General features: G+C 46.4%; 1 protein-coding gene across 4 annotated transcripts in view; it reads left to right on the forward strand.

Annotated features, from left to right (window-relative positions):
- mlx (MAX dimerization protein MLX) overlaps window positions 1-26,416 on the forward strand; it is a 49,710-nt gene that overhangs the window by 20,212 nt on the left and 3,082 nt on the right. The window contains exons 3-7 of one of the 4 annotated variants that reach the window (XM_085966035.1): window positions 10,015-10,116; window positions 15,287-15,435; window positions 15,553-15,652; window positions 22,287-22,386; window positions 24,331-24,532. In XM_085966035.1, coding sequence (XP_085822161.1) covers window positions 10,015-10,116; window positions 15,287-15,435; window positions 15,553-15,652; window positions 22,287-22,386; window positions 24,331-24,532 — 653 coding nt within the window. The remainder of the gene's footprint in view (window positions 1-10,014; window positions 10,117-15,286; window positions 15,436-15,552; window positions 15,653-22,286; window positions 22,387-24,330; window positions 24,533-26,416) is intronic. The other 3 variants (XM_085966036.1, XM_085966037.1, XM_085966038.1) reach the window with 3 other exon arrangements.

Below are 26,416 nucleotides of genomic sequence, written 5' to 3' on the forward strand. Positions count from 1 at the left end.
CCCATTATCCCTAATCTCTGTCTCCTGCCGCTCAGCCAATTTCCTAACCAGCTCAATAATTTGCCCTCAATTCCATGAGCTTCAACTTTAGCTAACAGTCTCTTATCGAATGCCTTCTGGAAGTCCACATAAGTAACATCCATAGACCTTCCCCTGTCCACTACTTTAGTCACCACTTCAAAAAATTCAATCCAGTTCATCAGGCACGACCTACCATTTACAAATCCATCCTGGCTCTCTCTGATCAGCTGAAATTTTCAAGGTATTCAGTCACTCCATCCTTCATTATAGACTCAATTTATAAAAATCATAGAATGGTTACAGCACAGAAGGAGGCCATTTGGCCCATCGAGCCCGTGCCGGCTCTCTGCAAGAGCACTTCAGCTAATCCCACTCCCCCGCCCTTTCCCTGTAGCCCTGCAAATTTTACCTTCAGGTACTTATCCAATTCCCTTTTGAAAGCCAAAATTGAATCTGCTGCCGCCACCCTTTCAGTCAGTGAATCCCAGATCCTAACCACTCGCTGCGTAAAAAAATGTTTCCTCACGTCGTCTTTGGTTCTTTCGCCAATCACCTTAAATTTGTGTCCTCTGGTTCTCGACCCTTCCGCCAATGGGAACAGTTTCTATCTATTCTGTCTAGACCCATCATGATTTTGAACACCTCTATCAAATCTCCTCTCAACCGTCCCTGCTCTAAGGAGAACAACCCCAGTTTCTCCAGTCTATCCACGTAACTGAAGTCCTTCATCCCTGGAACCATTCTTGTAAATCTTTTCTACGCCCTCTCCAAGGCCTTCACATCCTTCCTAAAGTGCGGTGCCCAGAATCGGACACAATACTCCAGTTGAGGCTGAACCAGTGTTTTATACAGGTTCATCATAATTTCCTTGCTTTTGTACTCTATACCTCTATTTATGAAGCCCAGGATCCCGTAAGCTTTTTTAACCACTTTCTCAACCTGCCCTGCCACCTTCAACGATTTGTGAACATATACCCCCAGGTCTCTCTGTTCCTGCACCCCCTTTAGGATTGTACCCTTTAGTTTATATTGCCTCTCCTCATTCTTCCTACCAAAATGTATCACTTTGCACTTTTCTGCATTGAATTTCATCTGCCACGTGTCCGCCCATTTCACCAGCCTTTCTATGTCTTCTTGAAGTCTATCACTATCCTCCTCACTGTTCACTATACTTCAAAGTTTTGTGTCATCTGCAAATTTTGAAATTGTGCCCTGTACACCCAAGTCCAAGTCATTAATATATATCAAGAAAAGCAGTGGTCCTAGTACTGACCCCTGGGGAACACCACTGTATACCTTCCTCCAGTCCGAAAAACAACCGTTCACCACTACTCTGTTTCCTGTCACTAAGCCAATTTCATATCCATGCTGCCACTGTCCCTTTTATTCCATGGGCTTCAACTTTGCTGGCAAACCTATTATGTGGCACTTTATCAAACGCCTTTTGGAAATCCATGTACACCACATCAACCACATTGCTCTCATCAACCCTTTCTGTTGCCTCATCAAAAAACTCGATCAAGTTAGTTAAACACGATTTGCCTTTAACAAATCCCTGCTGGCTTTCCTTAATTAATCTACACTTGACCAAGTGACCTGTTAATTTTGTCCCTGATTATCGTTTCTAAAAGCTTCCCCACTACTGAGGTTAAACTGACTGGCCTGTAGTTGCTGGGTTTATCCATGCACCCTTTTTTGAACAAGGGTGTAACATTTGCAATTCTCCAGTCCTCTAGCACCACCCCTGTATCTAAGGAGGATTGGAAGATTATGGCCAGTACCTCCGCGATTTCCACCTTAACTTCCCTCAGGATACATCCCATCCGGTCCTGGTAACTTACCTACTTCAAGTACAGCCAGCCTTTCTAGTATCTCCTCTTTATCAATTTTTATCCCATCCAGTATCTCCACTAACACTTCCTTCACTATAACTTGGGCAGCATTTTCTTCCTTGGTGAAGACAGATGCAAAGTACTCATTTAGTACCTCAGCCATGCCCTCTGCCTCCATGCATAGGTCTCCTTTTTGGTCCCTAATCGGTCCCACCCCTCCTCTTACTACCTGTTTACTATTTATATGCCTAATGAAGACTTTTGAGTTCCCTTTTATGTTAGCTGCCAATCTATTCTCATATTCTCTCTTTGCCTCTCTTTTTTACTTCCCCTCTGAACCTTCGATATTCAGCCTGATTCTCACTTATATTCTCAACCGGACATCTGTCATACACTCTTTTTCTGCTTCATCTTACTATCTATCTCTTCCGTCATCCAGGGAGCTCTGACTTTGTGGGAATGTACCTCGACTGTACCCGAACCATCTCTTCTTTAAAGGCAGCCCATTGCTTTAAACTAATAAGGTGGGGGGTGGGGGGGGGGAAGAGATCTACAAGAAACGTAACCAGCCTAAATATAAACAAAACAGGAAGAGAGAGCACAGGAAAGAATAAAGTAAGGGAGGACATTCATGGCAAATGAATAAATAGAGTTATAGAACAGAAATCTAAAAAGATGGTTAAATATAAAGTGAGAGGAAATCCTATTAAAAATGAGTTAAACTGTCTGTACAGCAATGCACACAGTGTCCGTAATGAAACAGGGGAGCTGGAGGCAATCATATGTTGCAAGGAACCAGACATAGTAGGGATTACTGAGACATGGCTACAGAAAAATCAGGACTGTGAATTAAACATTGCAGGGTATAACATATTTAGAAAAGATAGGGAGGGAAAAAGGGGAGGTGGAGTAGCTGTACTTATTAGGGATAACATAATGGCAGTAGAAAAAAGTGAGGCAGATATCAGCAAGATAAAAATAGAATCCATATAGATAAAAGATAATGAAGGATCAATCACACTAATAGGTGTAGTCTACAGACCACCTGTTAGTGGAAGGGAGGTGGAGGAAGAAATATGCAGACAAATTAGATTCGCCAGGACACTGGTTTAAGTGGAGCCCGTCCCAGCGGAACAGCTTCCTCTTTCCCCAGTACTGGTGCCAGTGCCCCATGAACTGAAACCCCTTCTTCCCACACCACTCTTTGAGCCACACATTTAAAACTCTGATCTGTTTGTCCCAATGCCAATTTGCGCGTGGCTCAGGTAACAATCCAGATTATTACCTTTGAGGTTCTGCTTTTTAATTTGGATCCTAGCTCCTCAAACTCTCTCAGCAGAACCTCATTCCTAGTTCTACCTATGTCGTTAGTTCCTACGTGGACCACGACAACTGAATTCTCCCCCTCCCTCTCCAAGTTCTTCTCTAGGAGATGTCCTTAACCCTGGCACCGGGCAGGCAACACAACCTTCGGAACTCTTGGTCGTGGCTGCAGAGAACAGTATCTATCCCCCTGACTATACTGTCCCCTACCACAGCTACATTCCCTTTCACTCCCCCCACTCAGCTTGCTCATCCACACAGGCATCGAGAACCTCATACCTGTTGGACAAGGGCAAAGGCTGAGGATCCTCCAGCACTGCACCTGGGGTCCCCTTACCTGCCTGAGTTGCAGTCACGCCCTCCTGTCCCTGACCACTAACCAGACCTGTACCACTACCTAACCTAAGGGGTATGACTGCCTCCAGGATCAAAGTGTCCAGGTAACTCTCCCCATCCCTGATGCCCCGCAATGTCTGCACCTCAGACTCCAGCTCAAAAACTCTGAGCTAAAGTTCCTCAAGATGCAGGTACTTACTGCAAACGTGGTTGTCCGGGATCACAATGCTCTCCACAAACTCCCACATGCTGCAGTTGCGGCACACCACCTGCACTGCCATCCCTATATGACCTTGTTTTATTTAATTAAATTTGTATTAGGTAACTTAGTTTTCTTGACTACTTACTTGATCTAGATTAGGTTAAGGGTACTGAAATTAAATATCTACCTATAACACAAAGCACTACAAGTAGTGTAGGCAAAAAGCAACAACTCCTTCCCCCTCTTCAAATTCCCACGCTTTCCAAATTCCCAAATAAAACACTCTGTTCAAGTCCACTCCGTTTAATACCGCTCTGTGCAGAAAGATGTTGATAGAGTTAGATGAGGAAAGACGGGAGGAGGCTCAAGTGGAGCATAAACGCCAGCATGGACTGGCTGGGCCGAATGGCCTGTTTCTGTGCTGTACATCCTATGTAGAGTGACAAGGGTTTTGAAGTGAATGAGCCAGAGAATGCGAAGTCGGAAGTTTGACGAGGGCAAGGGTGGTGAGTGCTTGGACCAAGGAGGCTGGTGGAGAACACTGGAGAAAAGAAGCTTTGAGGTGGCAAAATGTGGCTATGGGTTTGCAGCAGATGCAAGTGATGGTCTGGGGGTGGAGGTTAATGGTCTGGAGATGGAAGTTAATGGTCTTCGCGAATATTCTGAGGGGAGAGGGTGAACAGCCAGAGGTCGTGGTCCATATCGGTATCAACGTCATAGGTAGAAATAGGGATGTGGTCCTGCAGGGAGATTTGAGGGAGCTAGGAAAGAGATTAAAAAGCAGGACCTCAAAGATAGTAATCTCCAGATTACTCCCAGTGCCACGAGCTAGGGTGACTTTAATCTACATATAGATTGGGCTAACCAAATTAGTAACAATACTGTGGAGGAGGAATTCCTGGAGTGTTTAAGGGATGGTTTCCTGGACCAATATGTCGAGGAACCAACCAGAGATCAGGCCATCTTAAACTGGGTATTATGTAACGAGAAAGGATTAATTAGCAATCTTGTTGTACGAGGCCCCTTGGGTCAGAGCAATCATAATATGATCGAATTCTTCATTAAGATGGAGAATGAAGTAGTCGACTCAGAGACTAGGGTCCTAAATTTAAATAAAGGAAACTACGATGGTCTGAGGCGTGAGTTGGGTAGGATTGATTGGGGAATGTCACTCAAAGGGTTGACGGTGGATAGGCAATGGCAAACATTCAAAGACCGCATGGATGAACTACAGAATTTGTTCATCCCAGTTTGGCATAAAAATAAAACAAAAAAGGTGACTCAACCGTGGCTAACAAGGGAAATTAGGGATAGCATAAGATCCAAAGAGAGGACATATAAATTGGCCAGAAAAAGCAATAATCCTGAGGATTGGGAGCAGTTTAGGATTCAACAAAGGAGGACAAAGGGATTAATTAAGAAAGGGAAAATAGAATATGAGAGTAAGCTTGCAGGGAACATAAAGACTGACTGTAAAAGCTTTTATAGATATGTGAAGAGAACAAGATTGGTGAAGTCAAGCGTAGGTCCCTTGCAGTCAGAATCAGGGGAATTTATAATGGGGAACAAAGAAATGGCAGACCAATTAAATACATATTTTGGTTCTGTCTTCACAAAGGAGGACACAAATAACCTCCCAGAGATGTCGGGGAACATAGGGTCTGATGAAAGGGAGGAACTGAAAGAAATCAGTATTTGTAGGGAAATGGTGTTAGGGAAATTGATGGGATTGAAGGCCGATAAATCCCCAGGGCCTGATAATCTACATCCTAAGGTACTTAAGGAAGTGGCCCTGGAAATAGTTGATGCTTTGCTGATTATCTTCCAGCATTCGATGGAATCTGGAACTGTACCCATGGATTGGAGGGTAGCTAATGTTACCCCACTATTCAAAAAAGGTGGTAGAGAGAAACCGGGGAATTACAGACCGGTAAGCCTGACATCGGTAGTGGGGAAAATGCTAGAGTCCATTATAAAAGATGTAATAGCAGAGCACTTGGAAAACAGTGACAGGATCGGACAAAGTCAACATGGATTTACAAAAGGTAAATCATGCTTGACTAATCTACCGGAATTTTTTGAGGATGTAACTGGTAAAATAGATAAGGGAGAACCAGTGGATGTGGTGTATTTGGACTTTCAGAAGGCTTTTGATAAGGTCCGCATAAGAGATTAGCGTGTAAAGTTAAGGCACATGGGATTGGAGGCAAGGTATTGACTTGGATAGAGAACTGGTTGGCAGACAGAAAGCAAAGAGTTGGAATAAACGGGTCTTTTTCCGAGTGGCATGCAGTGACTAGTGGGGTACCGCAGGGATCGGTCTTTGGGCCCCAGCTATTCACAATATATATTAATGATCTAGACATGGGAACTAGATGTAATATCTCCAAATTTGCAGACGACACAAAGCTGGGTGGGCGTGTGCTGTGAGGAGGATGCCGAGAAACTCCAGGATGATTTGGACAGGTTAGGTGATTGGGCAAAAGCATGGCAGATGCAATATAACGTGGATAAATGCGAGGTTATCCACTTTGGTGGCAAAAACAGGAAGGCAGATTATTATCTGAATGGCAATAGATTGGGAGAAGGGGAAGTACAACGAGACCTGGGTGTCCTTGTGCACCAGTCGCTGAAGGTAAGCATGCAGGTGCAGCAGGCGGTTAAGAAGGCAAATGGCATGTTGGCCTTCGTAGCGAGAGGGTTTGAGTACAGGAACAAGGATGTCTTGCTGCAGTTATACAGGGCCTTGGTGAGACCACATCTTGAGTATTGTGTGCAGTTTTGGTCGCCTTATCTGAGGAAGGATGTTCTTGCCATGGAAGGAGTTCAGCGAAGATTCACCAGACTGATACCTGGGATGGCAGGAATGACGTATGAGGAGAGATTGGGTCGATTGGGCTTGTACTCGCTGGAGTTTAGAAGAATGAGAGGGGATCTCATTGAAACTTATAAAATTCTGACAGGACTGGACAGACTAGATGCAGGAAGGATGTTCCCGGTGGTCGGGGAGTCCAGAACCAGGGGTCACAGTCTAAGGATAAGGGGTAGGCCATTTAGGACAGAAATGAGGAGGAATTTCTTCACCCAGAGAGTGGTGAACCTGTGGAATTCTCTACCACAGAAGGCAGTAGAGGCTAATACATTAAATATATTCAAGAAGGAGTTGGATATATTTCTTAAGGCTAAAGGGATCAAGGGGTATGGGGAGAAAGCAGGGACCGGGTACTGAATTTGGATGATCAGCCATGATCGCGTTGAATGGCGGAGCAGGCTCGAGGGGCCGAATGGCCTACTCCTGCTCCTATCTTCTATGTTTCTAGTGAGTATACAAATAGGAGAATAGACTACAGTGTCCTACCATTTAATGTGTATTCCCTTTCCTTGTTAGCCCTCCCCAAATGCATTACCTCACACTTCTCCAGATTGAATTCTATTTGCCACTGTTCTGCCTGCCTGACCGATTTATTGATATCTTCCTGCAGTTACAGCTTCCTTCTTCAGTATCAACCACACAGCCGATTTTAGTATCATCTGCAAACTTCTTAATCATACCCCCTATATTCAAGTCAAGATCGTTGATACATACCACAAAAAGCAAGGGACCTAGTACTGAGCCCTGCGGAACCCCACTGGAAACCTTCCAGTCACAAAAACACCCATCAACCATTACCCTCTGCTTCCTGTCTCCGAGCCAATTTTGAATCCAACTTGCCACTTTGCCCTGGATTCCATGGGCTTTTAACTTCGTGACCAGTCTGCCATGTGGAACCTTATCAAAAGCCTTGCTAAAGTCCATATACACTACATCAAACGCACTACCCTCATCTACCATCCTTGTTACCTCCTCAAAAAATTCAATCAAGTTTGTCAGACACGACCTTCCCTTAACAAATCCGTGCTGACTATCCTTGATTAATCCGTGTCTTTCTAAATGAAGATTTTTCCTGTCCTTCAGAATTCTTTCCAATAATTTTCCCACCACCGAGGTTAGGCTGACTGGCCTGTAATTACTCGGTCTATCCTTTTCTCCTTTTTTAAACAAGGGTACCACATTAGCAGTCCTCCAGCACCACACCTGAAGCCAGGGAGGATTGAAAAATGATGGTCAGGGCCTCTGCTATTTCCTCTTTTGCTTCGCTTAACAGCCTGGGATAATTTCATCCGGGCCTGGGGATTTATCCACTTTTAAAGCTGCTAAACCCCTTAATACTTCCTCTCTCACTATGTTTATTTCATCTAATATTTCACACACCTCCCCCCCCCCCCCCCAGATAGCAATGTCTGCTTCGCCCCTCTCCTTTGTGAAAACAGATGCAAAATATTCATTAAGAACCCTACCGACGTCTCCCGCCTCCACACACAGATTACCCTCATGATCTCTAATAGGCCCTACCCTTTCTTTAGTTACTCTTAATATATTTAGAAAACATCTTTGGGTTTTCCTTGATTTTGCTTGCCAAGAATTTTTCATGCTCTCTCTTTGCTTTCCTAATATTTTTAATTGCACCCCTGCACTTTCTGTACTCCTCTAAAGATTCTGCAGTATTTAGCCCTCGGTATCTGTCATACGCCTCCCTTTTTTTCTTTATCCTACCCTGTATGTCTCTAGATATCCAGGGGGCTCTAGATTTGTTAGTCCCACCTTTTTTCTTTAAGGGCACGTGTTTGGCCTGAACCGTCCGGATCTCCTCCTTGAATGTCTCCCACTGCTCTGACACTGATTTACCTTCAAGTAGCTGTTTCCAGTCCACTATGGCTAAATCCCCTCTGAGCTGAGCAAAATTTGCTTTTCCCCAATTTAGAATTTTTATTCCTGGTCTATCCTTGTCCTTTTCCATAACTACCTTAAATCTAACAGAATTATGGTCACTAGCACCAAAATGCTCCCCCACTGATACGCCTCTACCTGCCCAGCTTCATTCCCTAAAACTAAGTCCAGAACCGCCCCCTCCCTTGTTGGGCTTGCTACATACTGGCTAAAAAAGTTCTCCTGGATGCATTTTAGGAATTCCACACCTTCTATACCCTTCACACTAATTTTATCCCAGTTAATATTGGGGTAGTTGAAATCCCCTACTATTACTGCCCTATAGTTTTTGCACTTCTCAGAAATTTGTCTATATATTTGTCCTTCTAGCTCCCTCTCACTGTTTGGGGGTCTATAGTACACTCCCAGCAGTGTAATCGCCCCTTTTTTGTTTTTCAATTCGACCCATATGGCCTGTTTGATGATCCCTCCAACATATCATCCATCCTCACAGCTGTAATAGTTTCTTTAATGGTAGGACACTGAGTAGTGTAGAGGAACAATCGAGGAACAAAGGGACCTTGGAGTGCATGTTCACAGATCTCCGAAGGTAGCAGGACAGGTAGATAAGGTGGTTAAGAAGGCATACGGAATGCTTGCCTTGGCCGTGGCATAGAATACAAGAGCAGGGAGGTTATGCTTCAACTGTATAAAACACTAGTTAGGCCTCAGCTAGAGTACTGCGTGCAGTTCTGGTCACCACATTACAGAAAAGATGTGATTGCACTAGAGAGGGTACAGAGGAGATTTACAAGGATGTTGCCAGGACTGGAGAATTTCCCCCCTCCCTCTTCCTCTCTCCCCTCCCTTCCCTCTCCCCCACTCCCTTCCCTCTCCCCCTCCCCTCTCTCCCCCCTTCTCTTCCCCCTCCCCTTCTCTCTCCCTCTCGCCTCCCACTTCCCACCCCCCCTTTCAAAAAAAGTACTAAATTGGCTGTAAAGCGCTTTGAGATGTCCTGAGGTCATGCACGTCTTTCTTTCTATTAACTAAACATAAACGGCATGTTTAGCTGCAGAGAGTTCTGTGGCTGTGCACGGACATTTTATGGAAGGTTACCTGACAGGACCTGTTTTTTATTCATTTATGGGATGTGGGTGTCGCTGGCAAGGCCAGCATTTATTGCCCATCCCTAATTGCCCTTGAGAAGGTGGTGGTGAGCCGCCTTCTTGAACCGGTGCAATCTGTGTGGTGAAGGTACTCCCACAGTGCTGTTTGGGAGGGAGGTCCAGGGTTTTGACCCAGCGACGATGAAGGATCAGCGATATACTTCTAAGTCAGAATGGTGTGTGACTTGGAGGGGAACTTGGAGGTGGTGGTGTTCCCATGCGCCTGCTGCCCTTGTCCTTCTAGGTGGAAGAGGTTGCGGGTTTGGGAGGTGCTGCCGAAGAAGCCTTGGCAAGTTGCTGCAGTGCATCTTGCAGATGGTACACACTGCAGCCACGGTGTGCCGGTGGTGGAGGGAGTGAATGCTCACATTGATTTGTTTTTCCCAGGGTTCTTTGCTGACAGCACTAGAAAAGGAAGCATAGTGTCGAGAGCAAACAGCATAACGTCCAACACAGGCTCCACCAGCGCCTCCTCTGTGCCTAACACAGGTAAAGAACTCGCACTCAGATTACACCCTGTCTGTGTTCAGTGTGTGCAGCCCTTGTTCCAGGTGGCTGGTTACAGTTCAGAACAGACGGGGCTCTGCACGCCCACCTAGTCCAAAAACAAAATGAAATGCTGGAAATTCACAGTAGGTCTATTAGTGTCTTTAAAGAGAAAAGAGGTTAACATTTAAAATATAATTTCACCAGAACTGAAAGACCTAAATAAACCAGCCCCATAGGCTTGCTGTGGCAGGACAGATACTCCAAACAAAGAGGACGCTCGTGGGTAAATGATCTGCGCCCTGTTACTTTAATTCAGTCTCTGATTCCTACACTGACCTCTGCCTTTGGCTCCCTACACCAGTTCCACTGAGTAACTTCAGACCTTTGCTTTACAGGATGAGGTATTGGTGATGTGGGTCTGTTAGGAATCCAGGGAAAGGGAAGGCAGGTTGACGTTTGAAGCATTGACCCTTTGTTGGGACATAGTCTGCCGGTTGATTCTGTGCCCTGGATTTTGACCTCTTTTGTTTTCAACATTTTCTGTCTTAATTTCACAGTTTGTGCATCTGTAGGGTTTTTTCTTTCTCATTTTCCTGCATCCCCATTTCCTTGTGCGGGTCTTCCTTGTATTTTTTCACCATGTTAAATGTTCCCTCAGTATTGTTATTGGCAATCAAGAGAGGCGCCTGTGAAGCCCCACTGGGTGAAAGTGGTCGCAGAGAGGTTCAGACTCTACCATCAAAGGAGTAATGAAGAGCCTCGGAGTATAGCACAGGGAGCAAACGTCAAGACCAAACATCCCGCCCGGATTGAGGCTGTACGGGAGCTGGGCACTTGACTACAGGGCTGGTTTAGTTTAGCTTCTGGGACCAGGTGTTTTCCGGTGTGTTTTCTGGTGTTTCGGGTCACAGCGGTGCCAGGGCTGAGCATGTTTCCTGTGATTGAGGGGCAGGCAGGTTTAGCTACAGTTTCATCGGAAAACCTGTCCTCAGTTTAGTGATGTTGGTGTTTATATTGTTCCTGTCGGCCTGTATTTATACAATTGAAAGTTTAAAAAACCTTTATTATTCATTTTAAACTATAAACAACATTTAAATCATTTTATAAAAAGTAGCCTGGCCATTTTCTGTGGAGGTTGGGTTCCTGTTGCTGGCAAAGCTTCCCGTTACACACGCAGTGACTATTCTTCAGGTAACTTGGGCCAAGTATATCAGAGGCTATTTGACTGCAGTGGCCTGTATGTACGTGAGGTACAGTAGCATAGCGTTTATATATTTATGGATGGATCAGTGATCCAGAGGCCTGAACTAATGATCCGGAGACGTGAGTTCAAATCTCACCACGGCAGCTGGGGAATTTAAATTAAGTTAATTAAATAAATCTAGTGTAGGAACTGGGGTTCCTAGCCGAAGAATTGAGATCGACTCAGAAAATCAAAAACAATAAAATTTAATGAACAAATGAAGCTGTACAGGAAACTGTAGGATACAATGCAAATAGGTCTGGTCTGCTTGAAAGCCTCTCTGGAACTGCTAGCAGGTTCCGAGCTCAACTGCCAGCAGGTTCTGAGCTCAACTGCTAGCAGGTTCCGAGCTCTACTGCTAGAAGGTTCCGAGCTCTGACATCATCACGTTCTTCCCGCCGTTGAGAGATCACGTGACGGACGGCATGACGTCATCACGCGGAGTACAGGAAAGAAGCCCCAGTACAGTTAACAGATACATTAAAGGTGCAGCCCCCAGCTGTACTACATTGCTGTAAAAGGAATTATATACAATTGTCCGTAATCCTCTGGTGGTTCCGCCACACTAGAATGAAAAGCTAGTATCAGTAATGGTGACCATGAAACTACCAGATTGTTGTAAAAACCCATCTGGTTCACTAATGTCCTTTAGGGAAGGAAATCTGCCGTCCTTACCTGGTCTGGCCTATATGTGACTCCAGAGTCACAGCAACGTGGTTGACTCTTAACTACCCTCTGAAATGGTCTAGCAAGCCACTCAGTTGTACCAAACTGCTACGAAAAATAATAATACCAGATGAACTACCCAGCATCGACCTAGGCACCGGCTACGGACACGACAAAGGCACACACAGTCCAGTCGATCCTGCAAAGTCCTCCTCCCTAACATCTGGGATTTGTGCCAAATTTAGGAGAGCTGTCCCACAGACTAGTCAAGCAACAGCCTGACATAGTCACACTCACAGAATCATACCTTTCAGCCAATGTCCCAGACTCCTCCATTACCATCCCTGGGTATGTCCTATTTGACCAGCAGGGAGTGGCCCTGGGTGTACTCAGCATTGACTCCGGACCCCATGAAGTCTCAAGGCTTCAGGTCAAGCGTGGGCAAGGAAACCTCCTGCTGATTACCACCTACTGCCCTCCCTCAGCTGATGAATCAGCACTGCTCCATGTTGAACACTGCTTGAAAGTAGCAAGGGCACAGATTGTACCCTGGATGGGGGACTTCAATGTCCATCACCAAGAATGGCTCGGTAGCACCACTACTGACCGAGCTAGCCAAGTCCTGAAGGAGATAACTGCTAGGCTGGGTCTGTAGCAGGTGGTGAGAACCAACACGAGGGAACAACCTACTTGACCTCGTCCTCACCAATCTCCCTGTTGCAGAAGCATCTGTCGATGACAGTATTGGTAGCAGTGACCACCGCACAGTCCTTGTGGAAACGAAATCTCATCTTCACACTGAGGACACCCTCCATCGTGTTGTGTGGCACTGCCACCATGCTAAATGGGATAGATTCAGAACAGATCTAGCAGCTCAAAACTGGGCATCCAAAAGGTGCTGTGGGCCATCAGCAGCAGCAGAATTGTATTCAACCACAATCTGGTATATCCCTCACTCTACCATTACCATCAAGCCAGGCGACCAATCCTGGTTCAATGAGGAGTGTAGAAGAGCATGCCAGGAGCAGCACCAGGTGTACCTAAGAATGAGGTGCCAACCTGGGGAAGCTGCAACACAGGACTTCATTCATGCTAAACAGTGAAAGCAGCTTGCTATAACAGAGTTAAGTGATCCCACAACCAACGGATCAGATCAAAGTCCTGCCACATCCAGTCGTGAATGGTGGTGAACATTTAAACAAGTAATGGGAGGAGCAGGCTCAATGATGGCAGAACCCAGCACACGAATGCAAAAGACAAAGCTGAAACATTTGCAGCCATCTTCAGCCAGAAGTGCCGAGTGGATGATCCCCACCATCACAGAAGCCAGTCTTCAGCCAATTCAGTTCACTCCATGTGGTATCAAGAAACGGCTGAGTGCACTAGATACAGCAAAGGCTAAGGGTCCCGACAATATCCTGGCTCTCGTGCTGAAGACTTCTGCTCCAGAATTAGCCTCTAGCCAAGCTATTCCAGTACAGCTACAGCACTGCCTTCTACCCGGCAATGTGGAAAATTGCCCAGGTATGTCCTGTTCAGAAAAAGCAGGACAAATTCAATCCGGCCAATTACTGCCCCATCAGTCTACTCTCAATCATCAGCAAAGTGACGGAAGGTGTCATCAACAGCTGCACTTACCAATAATCTGCTCACCGGTGTTCAGTTTGGGTTCTGCCAGGACCACTCAGCTCCAGACCTCGTTACAGCCTTGGTCCCAACATGGACAAAAGAGCTGAATTCCAGAGATGAGGTGAGAGTGACTGCCCTTGACATCAAGGCAGCATTTGACCGAGTGTGGCATCAAGGAGCCCTAGTAAAATTGAAGTCAATGGGAATCGAGAGGAAAACTCTCCACTGGCTGGAGTCATACCTAGCACAAAGGAAGATGTCTGTGGTTGTTGGAGATCAATCATCTCAGCCCCAGGACATCGCTCCAGGAGTTCCTCGGGGCAGTGTCCTAGGCCCAACCATCTTCAGCTGCTTCATTAATGATCTTCCCTCCAACATAAGGTCAGAAGTGGGGATGTTCACTGATTGCACAGTGTTCAGTTCTATTCACAACTCCTCAGATAATGAAGCCATCCATGCCCGCATGCAGCAAGACCTGGATGACATTCAAGCTTGGACTGATAAGTGGCAAGTAACATTCGCGCCACACAAGTGCCAGGCAATGACTATCTCCAACAAGAGAGCTTCTAACCATAGCCCCTTGACATTCAACAGCATTACCATCGTCGAATCCCCCACCATCAACATCCTGGGGGGTCACCATTGACCAGAAACTTAACTGGACCAGCCACATAAATACTGTGGCAATGAGCAGGTCAGAGGCTGGGTATTCTGCGGCGAGTGTCTCATCTTCTGACTCCCCAAAGCCTTTCCACCATCTACAAGGCAGAAGTTAGGAATGTGATGGAATACTCTCCACTTGCCTGGATGAGTGCAGCTCCAACAACACTCGAGAAGCTCGACACCATCCAGGACAAAGCAGCCCGCTTGATTGGCACCCCATCCACCACCTTAAACATTCACTCCCTCCATCACTGGTGCACCGTGGCTGCAGTGTGCACCATCTACAAGATGCACTGCAGCAACTCGCCAAGGCTTCTTCGACAGCACCTCCTAAGCCCACGACCTCTACCACTTAGAAGGACAAGGGCAGCAGACCCATGGCAACACCATCACCTCCAAGTCACACATCATCCTGACTTGGAAATATATCGGCCGTTCCTTCATCGTCGCTGGGTCAAAATCCTGGAACTCCCTCCCTAACAGCACTGTGGGAGCACCTTCACCACACGGACTGCAGCGGTTCAAGAAGGCGGCTCACCACCACCTTCTCAAGGGCAATTAGGGATGGGCAATAGATGCTGGACTTGCCAGTGACGCCCACATCCCAGGAATGAATATAAAAAATAAAATTTCAGTCAGGGTTTACTGGGCTGCAATCAGGAGTGGTCGCATTTTCTCCTTTCTCCGCCCTGGTTGTCATGTCTTCATTTCCACCCAGCTAATTCAGAAGAAGATTATCTCCTAAGACCCTCCTGCTCTGTTGGGCATTTACCCAGTGAATCACTGGGGAGCTCACCAGTGCAGGTCTAACACTAGGACAGGCTAATACCAGTTAATCAGCTGCAGTGTAACAGCAATATTTGTGAGAAACTTGTCGCTCCCTAAAATAAAATTGATACATACATAGAAATAAAACCTAAAAACTTCTTCCGTTAATGAAGTGATTGAAACATTCTGTTTCCTCTGTAGCCGAATGCATGACAGACAATGATTGTTCTCCAACTGCAGATGATGAAGATAGTGACTACAGGCACGAACCTGCGTATAAAGAGACTTACAAAGATCGACGGAGACAGGCTCATACTCAGGCTGAACAAAAGAGACGGGATGCCATCAAGGTGGGAGATTTAAACTTAGAAACTGTAGCTTTGAAGCTTAGTCAAAGGTTTGTACAGCAAATGTGTTAATTAGTCAGCTGAGTATCTCTGAACAGTTTTTAATTGACTGTCTCACAGAAAGGATATGATGATTTACAGTCAATCGTCCCTACGTGCCAACAGCAAGATTTCTTGATTGGATCCCAGAAGCTGAGCAAAGCCACAGTTCTTCAGAAAAGTATGTACAATTCTGCCTCTTAATGAACACTAGTACATTCCCTGCTGTAAAGTGTACAGGAAACTATCGATTTACCGGCACCGAAATAACCAGAAATCTCGGTTAACCGGCAAAATTCAGGAGTAGGTTCAGGTAACTTTTATTACTTGCCTTCCTCCATTTGTTGCTGTGCAAGGGTGTGGCTGCAGCTGTTGCTAAGCTACAGAGACGCTTGCAACTTGTGGCCACTGTTCTGAAGCTGTTGCTAAGCAACAAGGTTTGTTGCTTTATACGGAGCTCTCAGCTCCGTATCTTTTACTATAGCTTTCGGTTATCCGGAATTTTTGATGAACCGGCACCACGTCGGTCCCGTCCGTGCCGGATAACAAAAAGTTTCCTGTATTGTGTGATCCTACCTCTGAACATTACTGCAGCTCTTGTTGACTACATGGATCAGTGACCTCTGCGCAGTCTTGTGCAGGATGCAGTTATTCAGCAAATTAAACAAAGTTTCTGAAGACTGTGAAACTAAATATTAAATGAAATGAATTGACAGCAGAAAAATTAAAAACACTCAAATTCGGCCATTTCCAAATGGGGAAGGGAATAATTTATGCAGGAAACATTACTGAGCACATTTCATAGTGTCAAAAGATTCAGCAACACAAACCTGTTCATTAAATCCAGTAAGTTAGCAACAAAACAAGTGATAAACTAAGAAGAAAGGGCCCTAATGGTAGAGCACGGAGTTTATTTTCATGGATTTGTTGTGGCTCAATCCTGTCCTGTCACTCGGGCAGAAATTAACATCTGCGACTTGGACCTGGGGACACAACAGAAAGAAATCCTCTTCTGTTTGTAAACACAAACTTTCATAGAAACATAGAAGATAGGAGCAGGAGTAGGCCATTCAGCCCCTTGAGCCTGCTCCGCCATTCAACGAGATCATGGCTGATCATCCAAATTCAGTACCCGGTCCCTGCCTTCTCCCCATATCCCTTGATCCCTTTAGCCTTAAGAAATATATCTAACTCCTCCTTGAATATATTTAATGAATTGCCCTCCACTGCCTTCTGTGGTAGAGAATTCCACAGGTTCACCACTCTCTGGGTGAAGAAATTCCTCCTCATCTCTGTCCTAAATGGCTTACCCCTTATCCTTAGACTGTGACCCCTGGTTCTGGACTCCCCCGCCATCGGGAACATCCTTCCTGCATCCAGTCTGTCCAGTCCTGTTAGAATTTTATAAGTTTCAATGAGATCCCCTCATTCTTTTAAACTCCAGCGAGTACAAGCCCAATCGACCCAATCTCTCCTCGTACGTCATTCCTGCCATCCCAGGTATCAGCCTGGTGAATCTTCACTGCACTCCCTCCATGGCAAGAACATCCTTCCTCAGATAAGGCGACCAAAACTGCACACAGTACTCAAGGTGTGGTCTCAGCAAGGCCCTGTACAACTGCAGCAAGACATCCTTGTTCCTCTACTCAAACCCTCTCGCTACGAAGGCCAACATGCCATTTGCCTTCTTAACCGCCTGCTGCACCTGCATGCTTACCTTCAGCGACTGGTGCACAAGGACACCCAGGTCTCATTGCACTTCCCCTTCTCCCAATCTATTGCCATTCAGATAATAATCTGCCTTCCTGTTTTTGCCACCAAAGTGGATAACCTCGCATTTATCCACATTATACTGCATCTGCCATGCTTCTGCCCAATCACCCAACCTGTCCAAATCATACTGGAGTTTCTCGGCATCCTCACAGCACACACGCCTACCCAGCGTTGTGTCGTCTGCAAACTTGGAGATATTACATCTAGTTCCCTCGTCTAGATCATTAATATATATTGTGAATAGCTGGGGTCCTAGCACCGATCCCTGCGGTACCCCACTAGTCACTGCCTGCCACTTGGAAAAAGACCCGTTTATTCCAACTCTTTGCTTCCTGTCTGCCAACCAGTTCTTTATCCAAGTCAGTACCTTGCCCCCAATCCCATGTGCCTTAACTTTACACGCTAATCTCTTATGCGGGACCTTATTGAAAGCCTTCTGAAAGTCCAAATGGTAAGGCAGAGAAAGGTGTTCAAGTTCTCAAGCAGCTACTGAAGAAAGCGACAGAAAGCAAGTCTGATCCTTATCTCGCCCTGCTGAGCTACCGAGCCTCACCTTTAGACTGTGGTTCTTCACCTGCTGAAATACTAATGGGTCGCAAGTTGCGCACTACGCTACCCTGCTGTGCAAAAGAACAGCAAAGTGAGGAACTGAGACAGAGACTTCAACTGTTAAAGCTGAAACAGAAATCATACTATGACAAGTCATCCAAAACTCTAAAACCATTGACAAAGGATGATGTTGTCAGGATTGAGGATCCAGATGCATGGAACAGGAAAGCTACAGTTCTTGAGGAAGTTGGACCAAGGTCATACACTGTCAGAACTGAGGAAGGACAGATTCTCAGGAGGAACCGCCGTTCCCTCCTAAAAACACAAGAGACTATTCAAGACCAGACTGATGACAATGCTGCAACTGCATCTTGTCATTCACCGCCAGAACAATCTCATGAAGACACATCAGACTTACCCGTGTTGAGAAGTTCCACACGTGAAGTAAAAGAGCCTGATAGACTTAATCTTTGAGTACAATGTAAAGCTTTGAAAATGTGTTGACTGTTTTGAAAATGTTTATGTTTATAGAGCACTAACAAAAGTGTTACTGATACATCCACTGGTTCTCCCTTATCTATTCTACCAGTTACATCCTCAAAAAATTCCAGATTAGTCAAGCACGATTTACCTTTTGTAAATCCATGTTGACTTTGTCCGATCCTGTCACTGTTTTCCAGGCGCTCTGCTATTACATCTTTTATAATGGACTCTAGCATTTTCCCCACTACCGATGTCAGGTTTACCGGTCTATAATACCCCATTTTCTCTCTACCGCCTTTTTTGAATAGAGGGGTAACATTAGCTACCCTCCAATCCATGGGAACTGTTCCAGAGTCTATAGAATTTTGGAAGATGACCAGCAATGCATCTACTATTTCTCGGGCCACTTCCTTAAGTACCCTAGGATGTAGATTATCAGGCCCTGGGGATTTATCGGCCTTCAATCCCGTCAATTTCCCTAACACCATTTCCCTACAAATACTGATTTCTTTCAGTTCCTCCCTCTCATTAGACCCTATGTTCCCTGACATCCCTGGGAGGTTATTTGTGTCCTCCTTTGTGAAGACAGAACCAAAGTATGTATTTAATTGGTCTGCCATTTCTTTGTTCCCCATTATAAATTCCCCTGATTCTGACTGCAAGGGACCTACGCTTGACTTCACCAATCTTTTTCTCTTCACCTATCTATAGAAGCTTTTACAGTCCGTTTTTATGTTCCCTGAAAGCTTACTCTCATACTCTATTTCCCCCCTCTTAATTAATCCCTTTGTCCTCCTTTGCTGACTCCTAAACTGCTCCCAATCCTCAGGTTTACTACTTTTTCTGGCAAATTTATATGTCTTCTCCTTGGATCTTATGCTATCCCTAATTTCCCTTGGTAGCCACGGTTGAGTCACTTTTGTTTTATTTTTATGGCAAATGGGGATGAACAAATTCTGTAGTTCATCCATGCGATCTTTGAATGTTTGCCATTGCCTATCCACCATCAACCCTTTGAGTAACATTCCCCAATCAATCCTACCCAACTTGCGCCTCATACCATTGTAGTTTCCTTTATTTAAATTCAGGACCCTAGTCTCTGAGTCAACTACTTCGCTCTCTATCATATTATGATCGCTCCAACCCAAGGGGCCTCGCACAACAAGATTGCTAATTAATCCTTTCTCATTACATAATACCCAGTCTAAGATGGCCTGATCTCTAGTTGGTTTCTCGACATATTGGTCCAGGAAACCATCTTGTATACACTCCAGGAATTCCTCCTCCACAGTATTGTTACTAATTTGGTTAGCCCAATCTATATGTAGATTAAAGTCACCCATGATAACTGCTGTGCCCTTATTGCACGCGTCTCTAATTTCCCGTTTAATGCCATCCCCAACCTCCGCATTACTGTTTGGAGGTCTGTATACAACTCGCACTAACGTTTTCTGCCCCTTGGTATTTCTCAGTTCTACCCATACAGATTCCACATCATCAAAGCTAATATCCTTCCTTTCAATTGTGTTAATCCCCTCTTTAACCAGCAATGCTACCCCACCTCCTTTTCCTTTTTGCCTATCTTTCCTGAATATTGAATATCCCTGGATGTTGAGTTCGCAGCCTTGGTCACCCTGGAGCCATGTTTCCGTAATCTCAATCATATCATATCCGTTTACCTCTATTTGCGCAGCTAATTCATCCACCTTATTATGAATGCTCCTCGCATTAAGACACAAGGGGGGGGAAAATTGGGTGAGTAGCGTCACCTGTTAGCGCCTAAAGAGGCAGTCAGTGGCTGTAGCGCCACTGGCTGCGCCTCCCGCGATATTCAGCAGGGGCACTAATGGTGGCGGTAGCCTTTTGTGCTGCGCCGCCACCGATGACGTCATCGGTGTGCGCAGCGCCCCATTTGCGCCCCGATCGCGATATTTGGTAGCGAACGCCGCTGTAGCGCCGTTCGCTACCCGCGCCTGGTTCACGGGGCCTTGCTGCGCCGGCAGAGGCGCAAGTTAAGGTGGAGGTGCGGGGCGGCCGCCTGCCAGCACCTCCGTCCCCGGCCTCCTGGTACCCCCCCGCGGCATTGCCGGCTGTTTCCCGAGAGCCCGGCACTTCTCCTTGGTGCCGGGCTCTTTTGCCGGCACTCGCGATCGGGGTTCGTGCTGTTGCAGGCCCCTCCCCCTTAACAGTGGGAGGAAGGCCTGCAGTACCGCAGCGTGCCGTGCCGCAGCGTGTGGCGCTGCGGCACGTAGCGCAGCGAAATTCACTTTCAGCGCCCTAAGAGGGACGCGGAGCGCCTCGAGCCGCGCCCCGTCTCCCTCTAGGGGCACTTCAACTGAATTTGTGGCGATCGCTAATGCGGCGATCACGGCGCAAATTCCAGCGCACAAGCAAACTTTGCGCCGCTTGGGCGCCTCAGGCCAATTTCTAGGCCAAGGCCTTCAGGCTTGTTTTTTTAACACTCTTACACCTTTTAGAATTATTATTTACTGTGGCCATGTTTGATTTAAACTCTTGATTTCTCTGACTGCCACCTTTGTTTTTCTCCTTCCTTTCTTTTGCTTCTATCCTTGTTTCCCTTTCTTCTGGCTCCCTGCTCAGGTTCCCAACCCCCTGCCATTTTAGTTTAAACCCTCCCCCAGAGCACTAGCAAACACTCCCCCTAGGACATCAGTCCCGGTCCTGCCCAGGAGCAAACCGTCCGGTTTGTACTGGTCCTACCTCCCCCAGAACCGGTTCCAATGTCCCAGGAATTTGAATTCCTCCCCTTTGCACCATTCCTCTAGCCACGTATTCATCTGAAATATCCTTCTATTTCTACTCTGACTAGCACGTGGCACTGGTAGCAATCCTGATATTACTACCTTTGAGGTCCTATTTTTTAATTTACCTCCTAACTCCCTATATTCAGATTTTAGGACCTCATCCTGTTTTTTACCTATATCGTTGGTACCTATATGCACCACGACAACTGGCTATTCACCCTCCCCTTCCAAAATGTTCTGCAGCCATTCTAAGACATCCTTGACCCTTGCACCATGGAGGCAACATACCATCCTGGAGTCTCATTTGCGGCCGCAGAAACGCCTATCTATTCCCCTTGCAATAGAATCCCCTATTACTATAGCTCTCCTCTTTTTCCTCCCGTCCTGTGCAGCAGAACCACCCACGGTGCCAGGAAGTTGGCTGCTGCTGCCTTCCTCTGATAAGCCATCTCCCTCACCAATATCCAAAGCAGTATATCTGTTCGAGAGGGGGATAGCCACAGGGGACCCCTGCACTACCTGCCTGCGCCTGCTACTCTGCCTGGTGGTCACCCATTCTCTTCCTGTCTGTGCTGCCTTTACCTGCGGTGTGACCAACTCCCTAAATGTGTTATCCACGACGTCCTCAGCATCGCAAATGCTCCAGTATGTATCCATTCTTAGCTCCAGCACCGCAAAGCGGTCTGTCAGTAGCTGCAGCTGGATACACTTCCCGCACACATGGTCGTCGGGGACACAGGAATTGTCCCTGATTTCCCACATAGTGCAGGAGGAGCATACCATGGGGTCGAGCTCTCCTTCCATGACTTACCCTTTAATTAGTTCAAATTAAATTAAATCAAATCAATCCCACCAATTACACTACAATTAAATGATATACTTAAGGGCCCTGGTTTACCAGCAGTCCCCGCTACACCACAGACACCCTATAAACCACAAAATTTAAGTTTGGGAAAAAAGGAGAAAGAGAGAAATACTCCCAACCAATCACTTACCTGCTTTCTGGTGACGTCACACTTTGATTACTTTTTACTTCTCTCTCTCCCTCCCTCTGAGCTCGGAGATTGGTAAACCTACCTGTGCCTCTCCCGCTCTTTAAATCGCCGCCACTGCCTCACTCCACACAGGTCCGCCGCCGCTGTGTAGAATAGAGTCCAGGCTGCGTCTTTCAAGCAGGAGGCTGGGTGCAAGGTTTCAGCAGGTGCGTTTGTCTTGCTAAAATGCTGAAATTGTTCTTTTTTGCAGCTATTGATTACATCCAGTTTCTGCACAAAGAGAAGAAGAAGCAGGAGGAGGAACTCTCCACTCTGCGCAAAGACGTTATGGCTCTGAAGATTATGAAGGCGTAAGATTGACTAACAATATATTTTGTACCTCCTTCTGGACTAACTTCAGAGGACAGGAGCCTGATTGATTGGACATCTGCAAAAGGAATTTTCTGTAAATTTAAATTCTAAATATTCTTGAAAGCAGAAATGTTACACTATAGGTAAACTCAGCAATCCTGATGATTTGTGTAAATGGACAGCTAAATCCCTTTGCTCCTCGTCTCTCATCAGTAAGAATGTATTCCAATTTGTCTTTCTCAGACCTCACTCTATTCCTTCATCCAAATCATGCATTTAAGGGGAAGCTAGATAAGTACATGAAGGAGAATGGAATAGAAAAGATTCTAGGGTGAGATGAAGTAGGGGTGGGAGGAAGCGTGTGGAGCATAAACATCGGCAGACGAGATGGCCTGTTTGTGTGCTGTAAATTCTATTTAAAGTCATTAATAAATATGGTGAAAAACAGGCCCCAGTATAGATCCCTGGGGAACACCACTGATCACATCCTGCCAATTAGAGAACGCTCCCTTTACCCCCCCCCCCCACTCCTACCTCCCAACCAATGTCACATGGTTATGTACAACTCTTTGTCCTTTCATTTTTGCTAATCTTTTTTGTGGAATACTGCATCTAACCTGTGCTGTACCTGACCTGGGAGTGTTTGATGAGACAGTGTTTGATGGGACAGTGTAGAGGGAGCTTTACTCTGTATCTAACCCGAGCTGTACCTGCTCTGGGAGTGTTTGATGGGGCAGTGTAGAGGGAGCTGTACCTGCTCTGGGAGTGTTTGATGGGGCAGTGTAGAGGGAGCTGTACCTGCTCTGGGAGTGTTTGATTGGGGCAGTGTAGAGGGAGCTGTACCTGCTCTGGGAGTGTTTGATGGGGCAGTGCAGAGGGAGCTGTACCTGCTCTGGGAGTGTTTGATGGGGCAGTGTAGAGGGGAGCTGTACCTGCTCTGGGAGTGTTTGATGGGGCAGTGTAGAGGGAGCTGTACCTGCTCTGGGAGTGTTTGATTGGGGCAGTGTAGAGGGAGCTGTACCTGCTCTGGGAGTGTTTGATGGGGCAGTGTAGAGGGAGCTGTACCTGCTCTGGGAGTGTTTGATGGGGCAGTGTAGAGGGAGCTGTACCTGCTCTGGGAGTGTTTGATTGGGGCAGTGTAGAGGGAGCTGTACCTGCTCTGGGAGTGTTTGATGGGGCAGTGCAGAGGGAGCTGTACCTGCTCTGGGAGTGTTTGATGGGGCAGTGTAGAGGGGAGCTGTACCTGCTCTGGGAGTGTTTGATGGGGCAGTGTAGAGGGAGCTGTACCTGCTCTGGGAGTGTTTGATTGGGGCAGTGTAGAGGGAGCTGTACCTGCTCTGGGAGTGTTTGATGGGGCAGTGTAGAGGGAGCTGTACCTGCTCTGGGAGTGTTTGATGGGGCAGTGTAGAGGGAGCTGTACCTGCTCTGGGAGTGTTTGATTGGGGCAGTGTAGAGGGAGCTGTACCTGCTCTGGGAGTGTTTGATGGGGCAGTGTAGAGGGAGCTGTACCTGCTCTGGGAGTGTTTGATGGGGCAGTGTAGAGGGAGCTGTACCTGCTCTGGGAGTGTTTGATTGGGGCAGTGCAGAGGGAGCTGTACCTGCTCTGGGAGTGTTTGATGGGGCAGTGTAGAGGGAGCTGTACCTGCTCTGGGAGTGTTTGATTGGGGCAGTGTAGAGGGAGCTGTACCTGCTCTGGGAGTGTTTGATTGGGGCAGTGCAGAGGGAGCTGTACCTGCTCTGGGAGTGTTTGATTGGGGCAGTGTAGAGGGAGCTGTACCTGCTCTGGGAGTGTTTGATGGGGCAGTGCAGAGGGAGCTGTACCTGCTCTGGGAGTGTTTGATGGGGCAGTGTAGAGGGAGCTGTACCTGCTCTGGGAGTGTTTGATTGGGGCAGTGGTGTAGAACATGTTGCAGTTTAAATGTACAAATAATTTTCAATTTCAGGAATTATGAACAGATTGTCAAAGCTCATCGGAATAATCCTCACCAAGGCAAGAATCAGGTGACTGACCAGGTCAAGTTCAGTATATTTCAGAGCATCATGGACTCCCTGTTCCAGTCCTTCAATGCCTGCATTTCTGTGGCCAGTTTCCAGGAGTTGTCAGCCTGCGTCTTCAGCTGGATCGAGGAACACTGCAAACCACAGGTCAGATTCCAGTACAATCCACAAGCACAAAGGACCAGCAACAAATGGGCAGAGTTTTCTTTCTGTACATTTTAAACACGAGTGAACAGCTTCTGAGAAGTGGCTCAGATGAGCCCATGAAAAGCAGACTAGAAACATGCTTTTGATGGCTATTTGTGGGTTAGCATTGCACGTTATCACCTCCACTATTAGTACTTGGGACAGTTTTGGCGCTGTGCGTTCTCTGAAATTGGTTGTGTTGGCACTGTGCTTTACCTGAACCCTGTCCTGCCTGACAATGACTGGTTCAAATGAAACATTCCAGGTAATGTGTTTGGTGTGTGGTTTCCTCCCACCTCCTAGTGGTGAGAATAAGCTTTTCCTTTATTTGCACCACGGTGGTGTCAGTAAATGCAGCCATGAAATGGCCACATAGCAACATCCCATAACATGCAGTACTTTCCTGATCTGCAGTTATTCATCAGCTGTGCTGTCTGGGGAAGCCTAAAAGCAAATTTAGATGGTGAGTGACATGATTCACAACATACCATGGTATGTTGGCCTTTATTACAAGAGGATTTGAGTATAAGAGTAAAGAGGTCTGCAATTATATAGGGCCCTGGTGAGACCACACCTGGAGTATTGTGCACAGTTTTAGTCTCCTACCTAAGGAAGGATATACTTGCCATAGAGGGAGTGCAACGAAGGTTCACCAGACTAATTACTGGGATGGGGGATTGTCCGATGAGGACAGATTGAGTAGATTAGGCCTATAATCTCGAGTTTAGAAGAATGAGAGGTGACCTCATTAAAAGTGGAGTTGAGGTCGAAGATCAGCCATGATCTTATTGAATAGTGGAGCAGACTCGAGGGGCCAAATGGCCTACTCCTGCTCCTATTTCTTATGCCCAGGAGCTGAAGGAGAAAAGTATATTTTGGAAAAGGAGCCTCTCTTTTGTTATCATGTCAGTGGCTTAAATCCCATCCAAGTAAATTATCAACCATCGTTGCGGTCAGGTGCGTTTTCCTCCTCTCCCCCAGTACCTCAGAGTAACTGATGCAGGACAAAGCAAGAAACTCTCGGGTTCCATCAACTGATCTCTGCGGAGAAACTACAACTGGTCTCATTGCTCATGGACTAGAGAGAGAAAACTAGCTCAGGTTGCCGCTCCTGATTGCTATCTAGTAGCTGCTGTGGTGTGCGTATCGTAGAAACATCCAGCATAGAGGAGGCTATTCGGCCTGTGCCAGCTGAAAAAGAACTATCCAGCTCTTGGTCTGTAGCCCTATAGGCCACTGCACTTTAAGTGCCCATCCAAGTACTTTTTAAATATGTTGAGGATTTCTGCCTTTATCACCCCTTCAGGCAGTGAGTTCCAGACCCCCACCACCCTCTGGATGAAACAATTTTGCTTCAACTCCCTTCTAATCATTACTTGAAATCTATGCCCCTTTGTATTGACCTCTCTGCTAAGGGAAGTAAGTCCTTCCTATCCATTCTATCTAGGCCCCTCAGTCTCCTCTGTTCTAAAGAAAACAACCCCAGCCTGTCCAATTTTTCCTCACAGCTAAAAATTCACCAGTCCTGGCAACGTCCTTGTAAATCTCCTCTGCGCCCTCTCTAGTGCAATCACATCTTTCCTGTTATGTGGTGACCAGAACTGTACACAGTACTCTAGCTGTGGCATAAATAGTGTTTATGCAGTCCTAGCATAACCTCCCTGCTCTTATATTCTATGCCTCGGCTAATAAAGGAAAGTATCCCGTAGGCCGCCATAACCACCTGTCCTGCTACATTCAGGGATCTGTGGACATGCACTCCAAGGTCCCTCTGCACTTCAGTATTATACCATTTATTGTGTATTCCTTGCCTTGTTAGCCCTCCCCAAATGCATTACCTCACTT

The sequence above is a fragment of the Somniosus microcephalus genome, chromosome 24, assembly GCF_052327205.1.
Source record: "Somniosus microcephalus isolate GS21.2 chromosome 24, FLI_Smic_1.0, whole genome shotgun sequence".
Taxonomy (NCBI): Eukaryota; Metazoa; Chordata; class Chondrichthyes; order Squaliformes; family Somniosidae; genus Somniosus; species Somniosus microcephalus.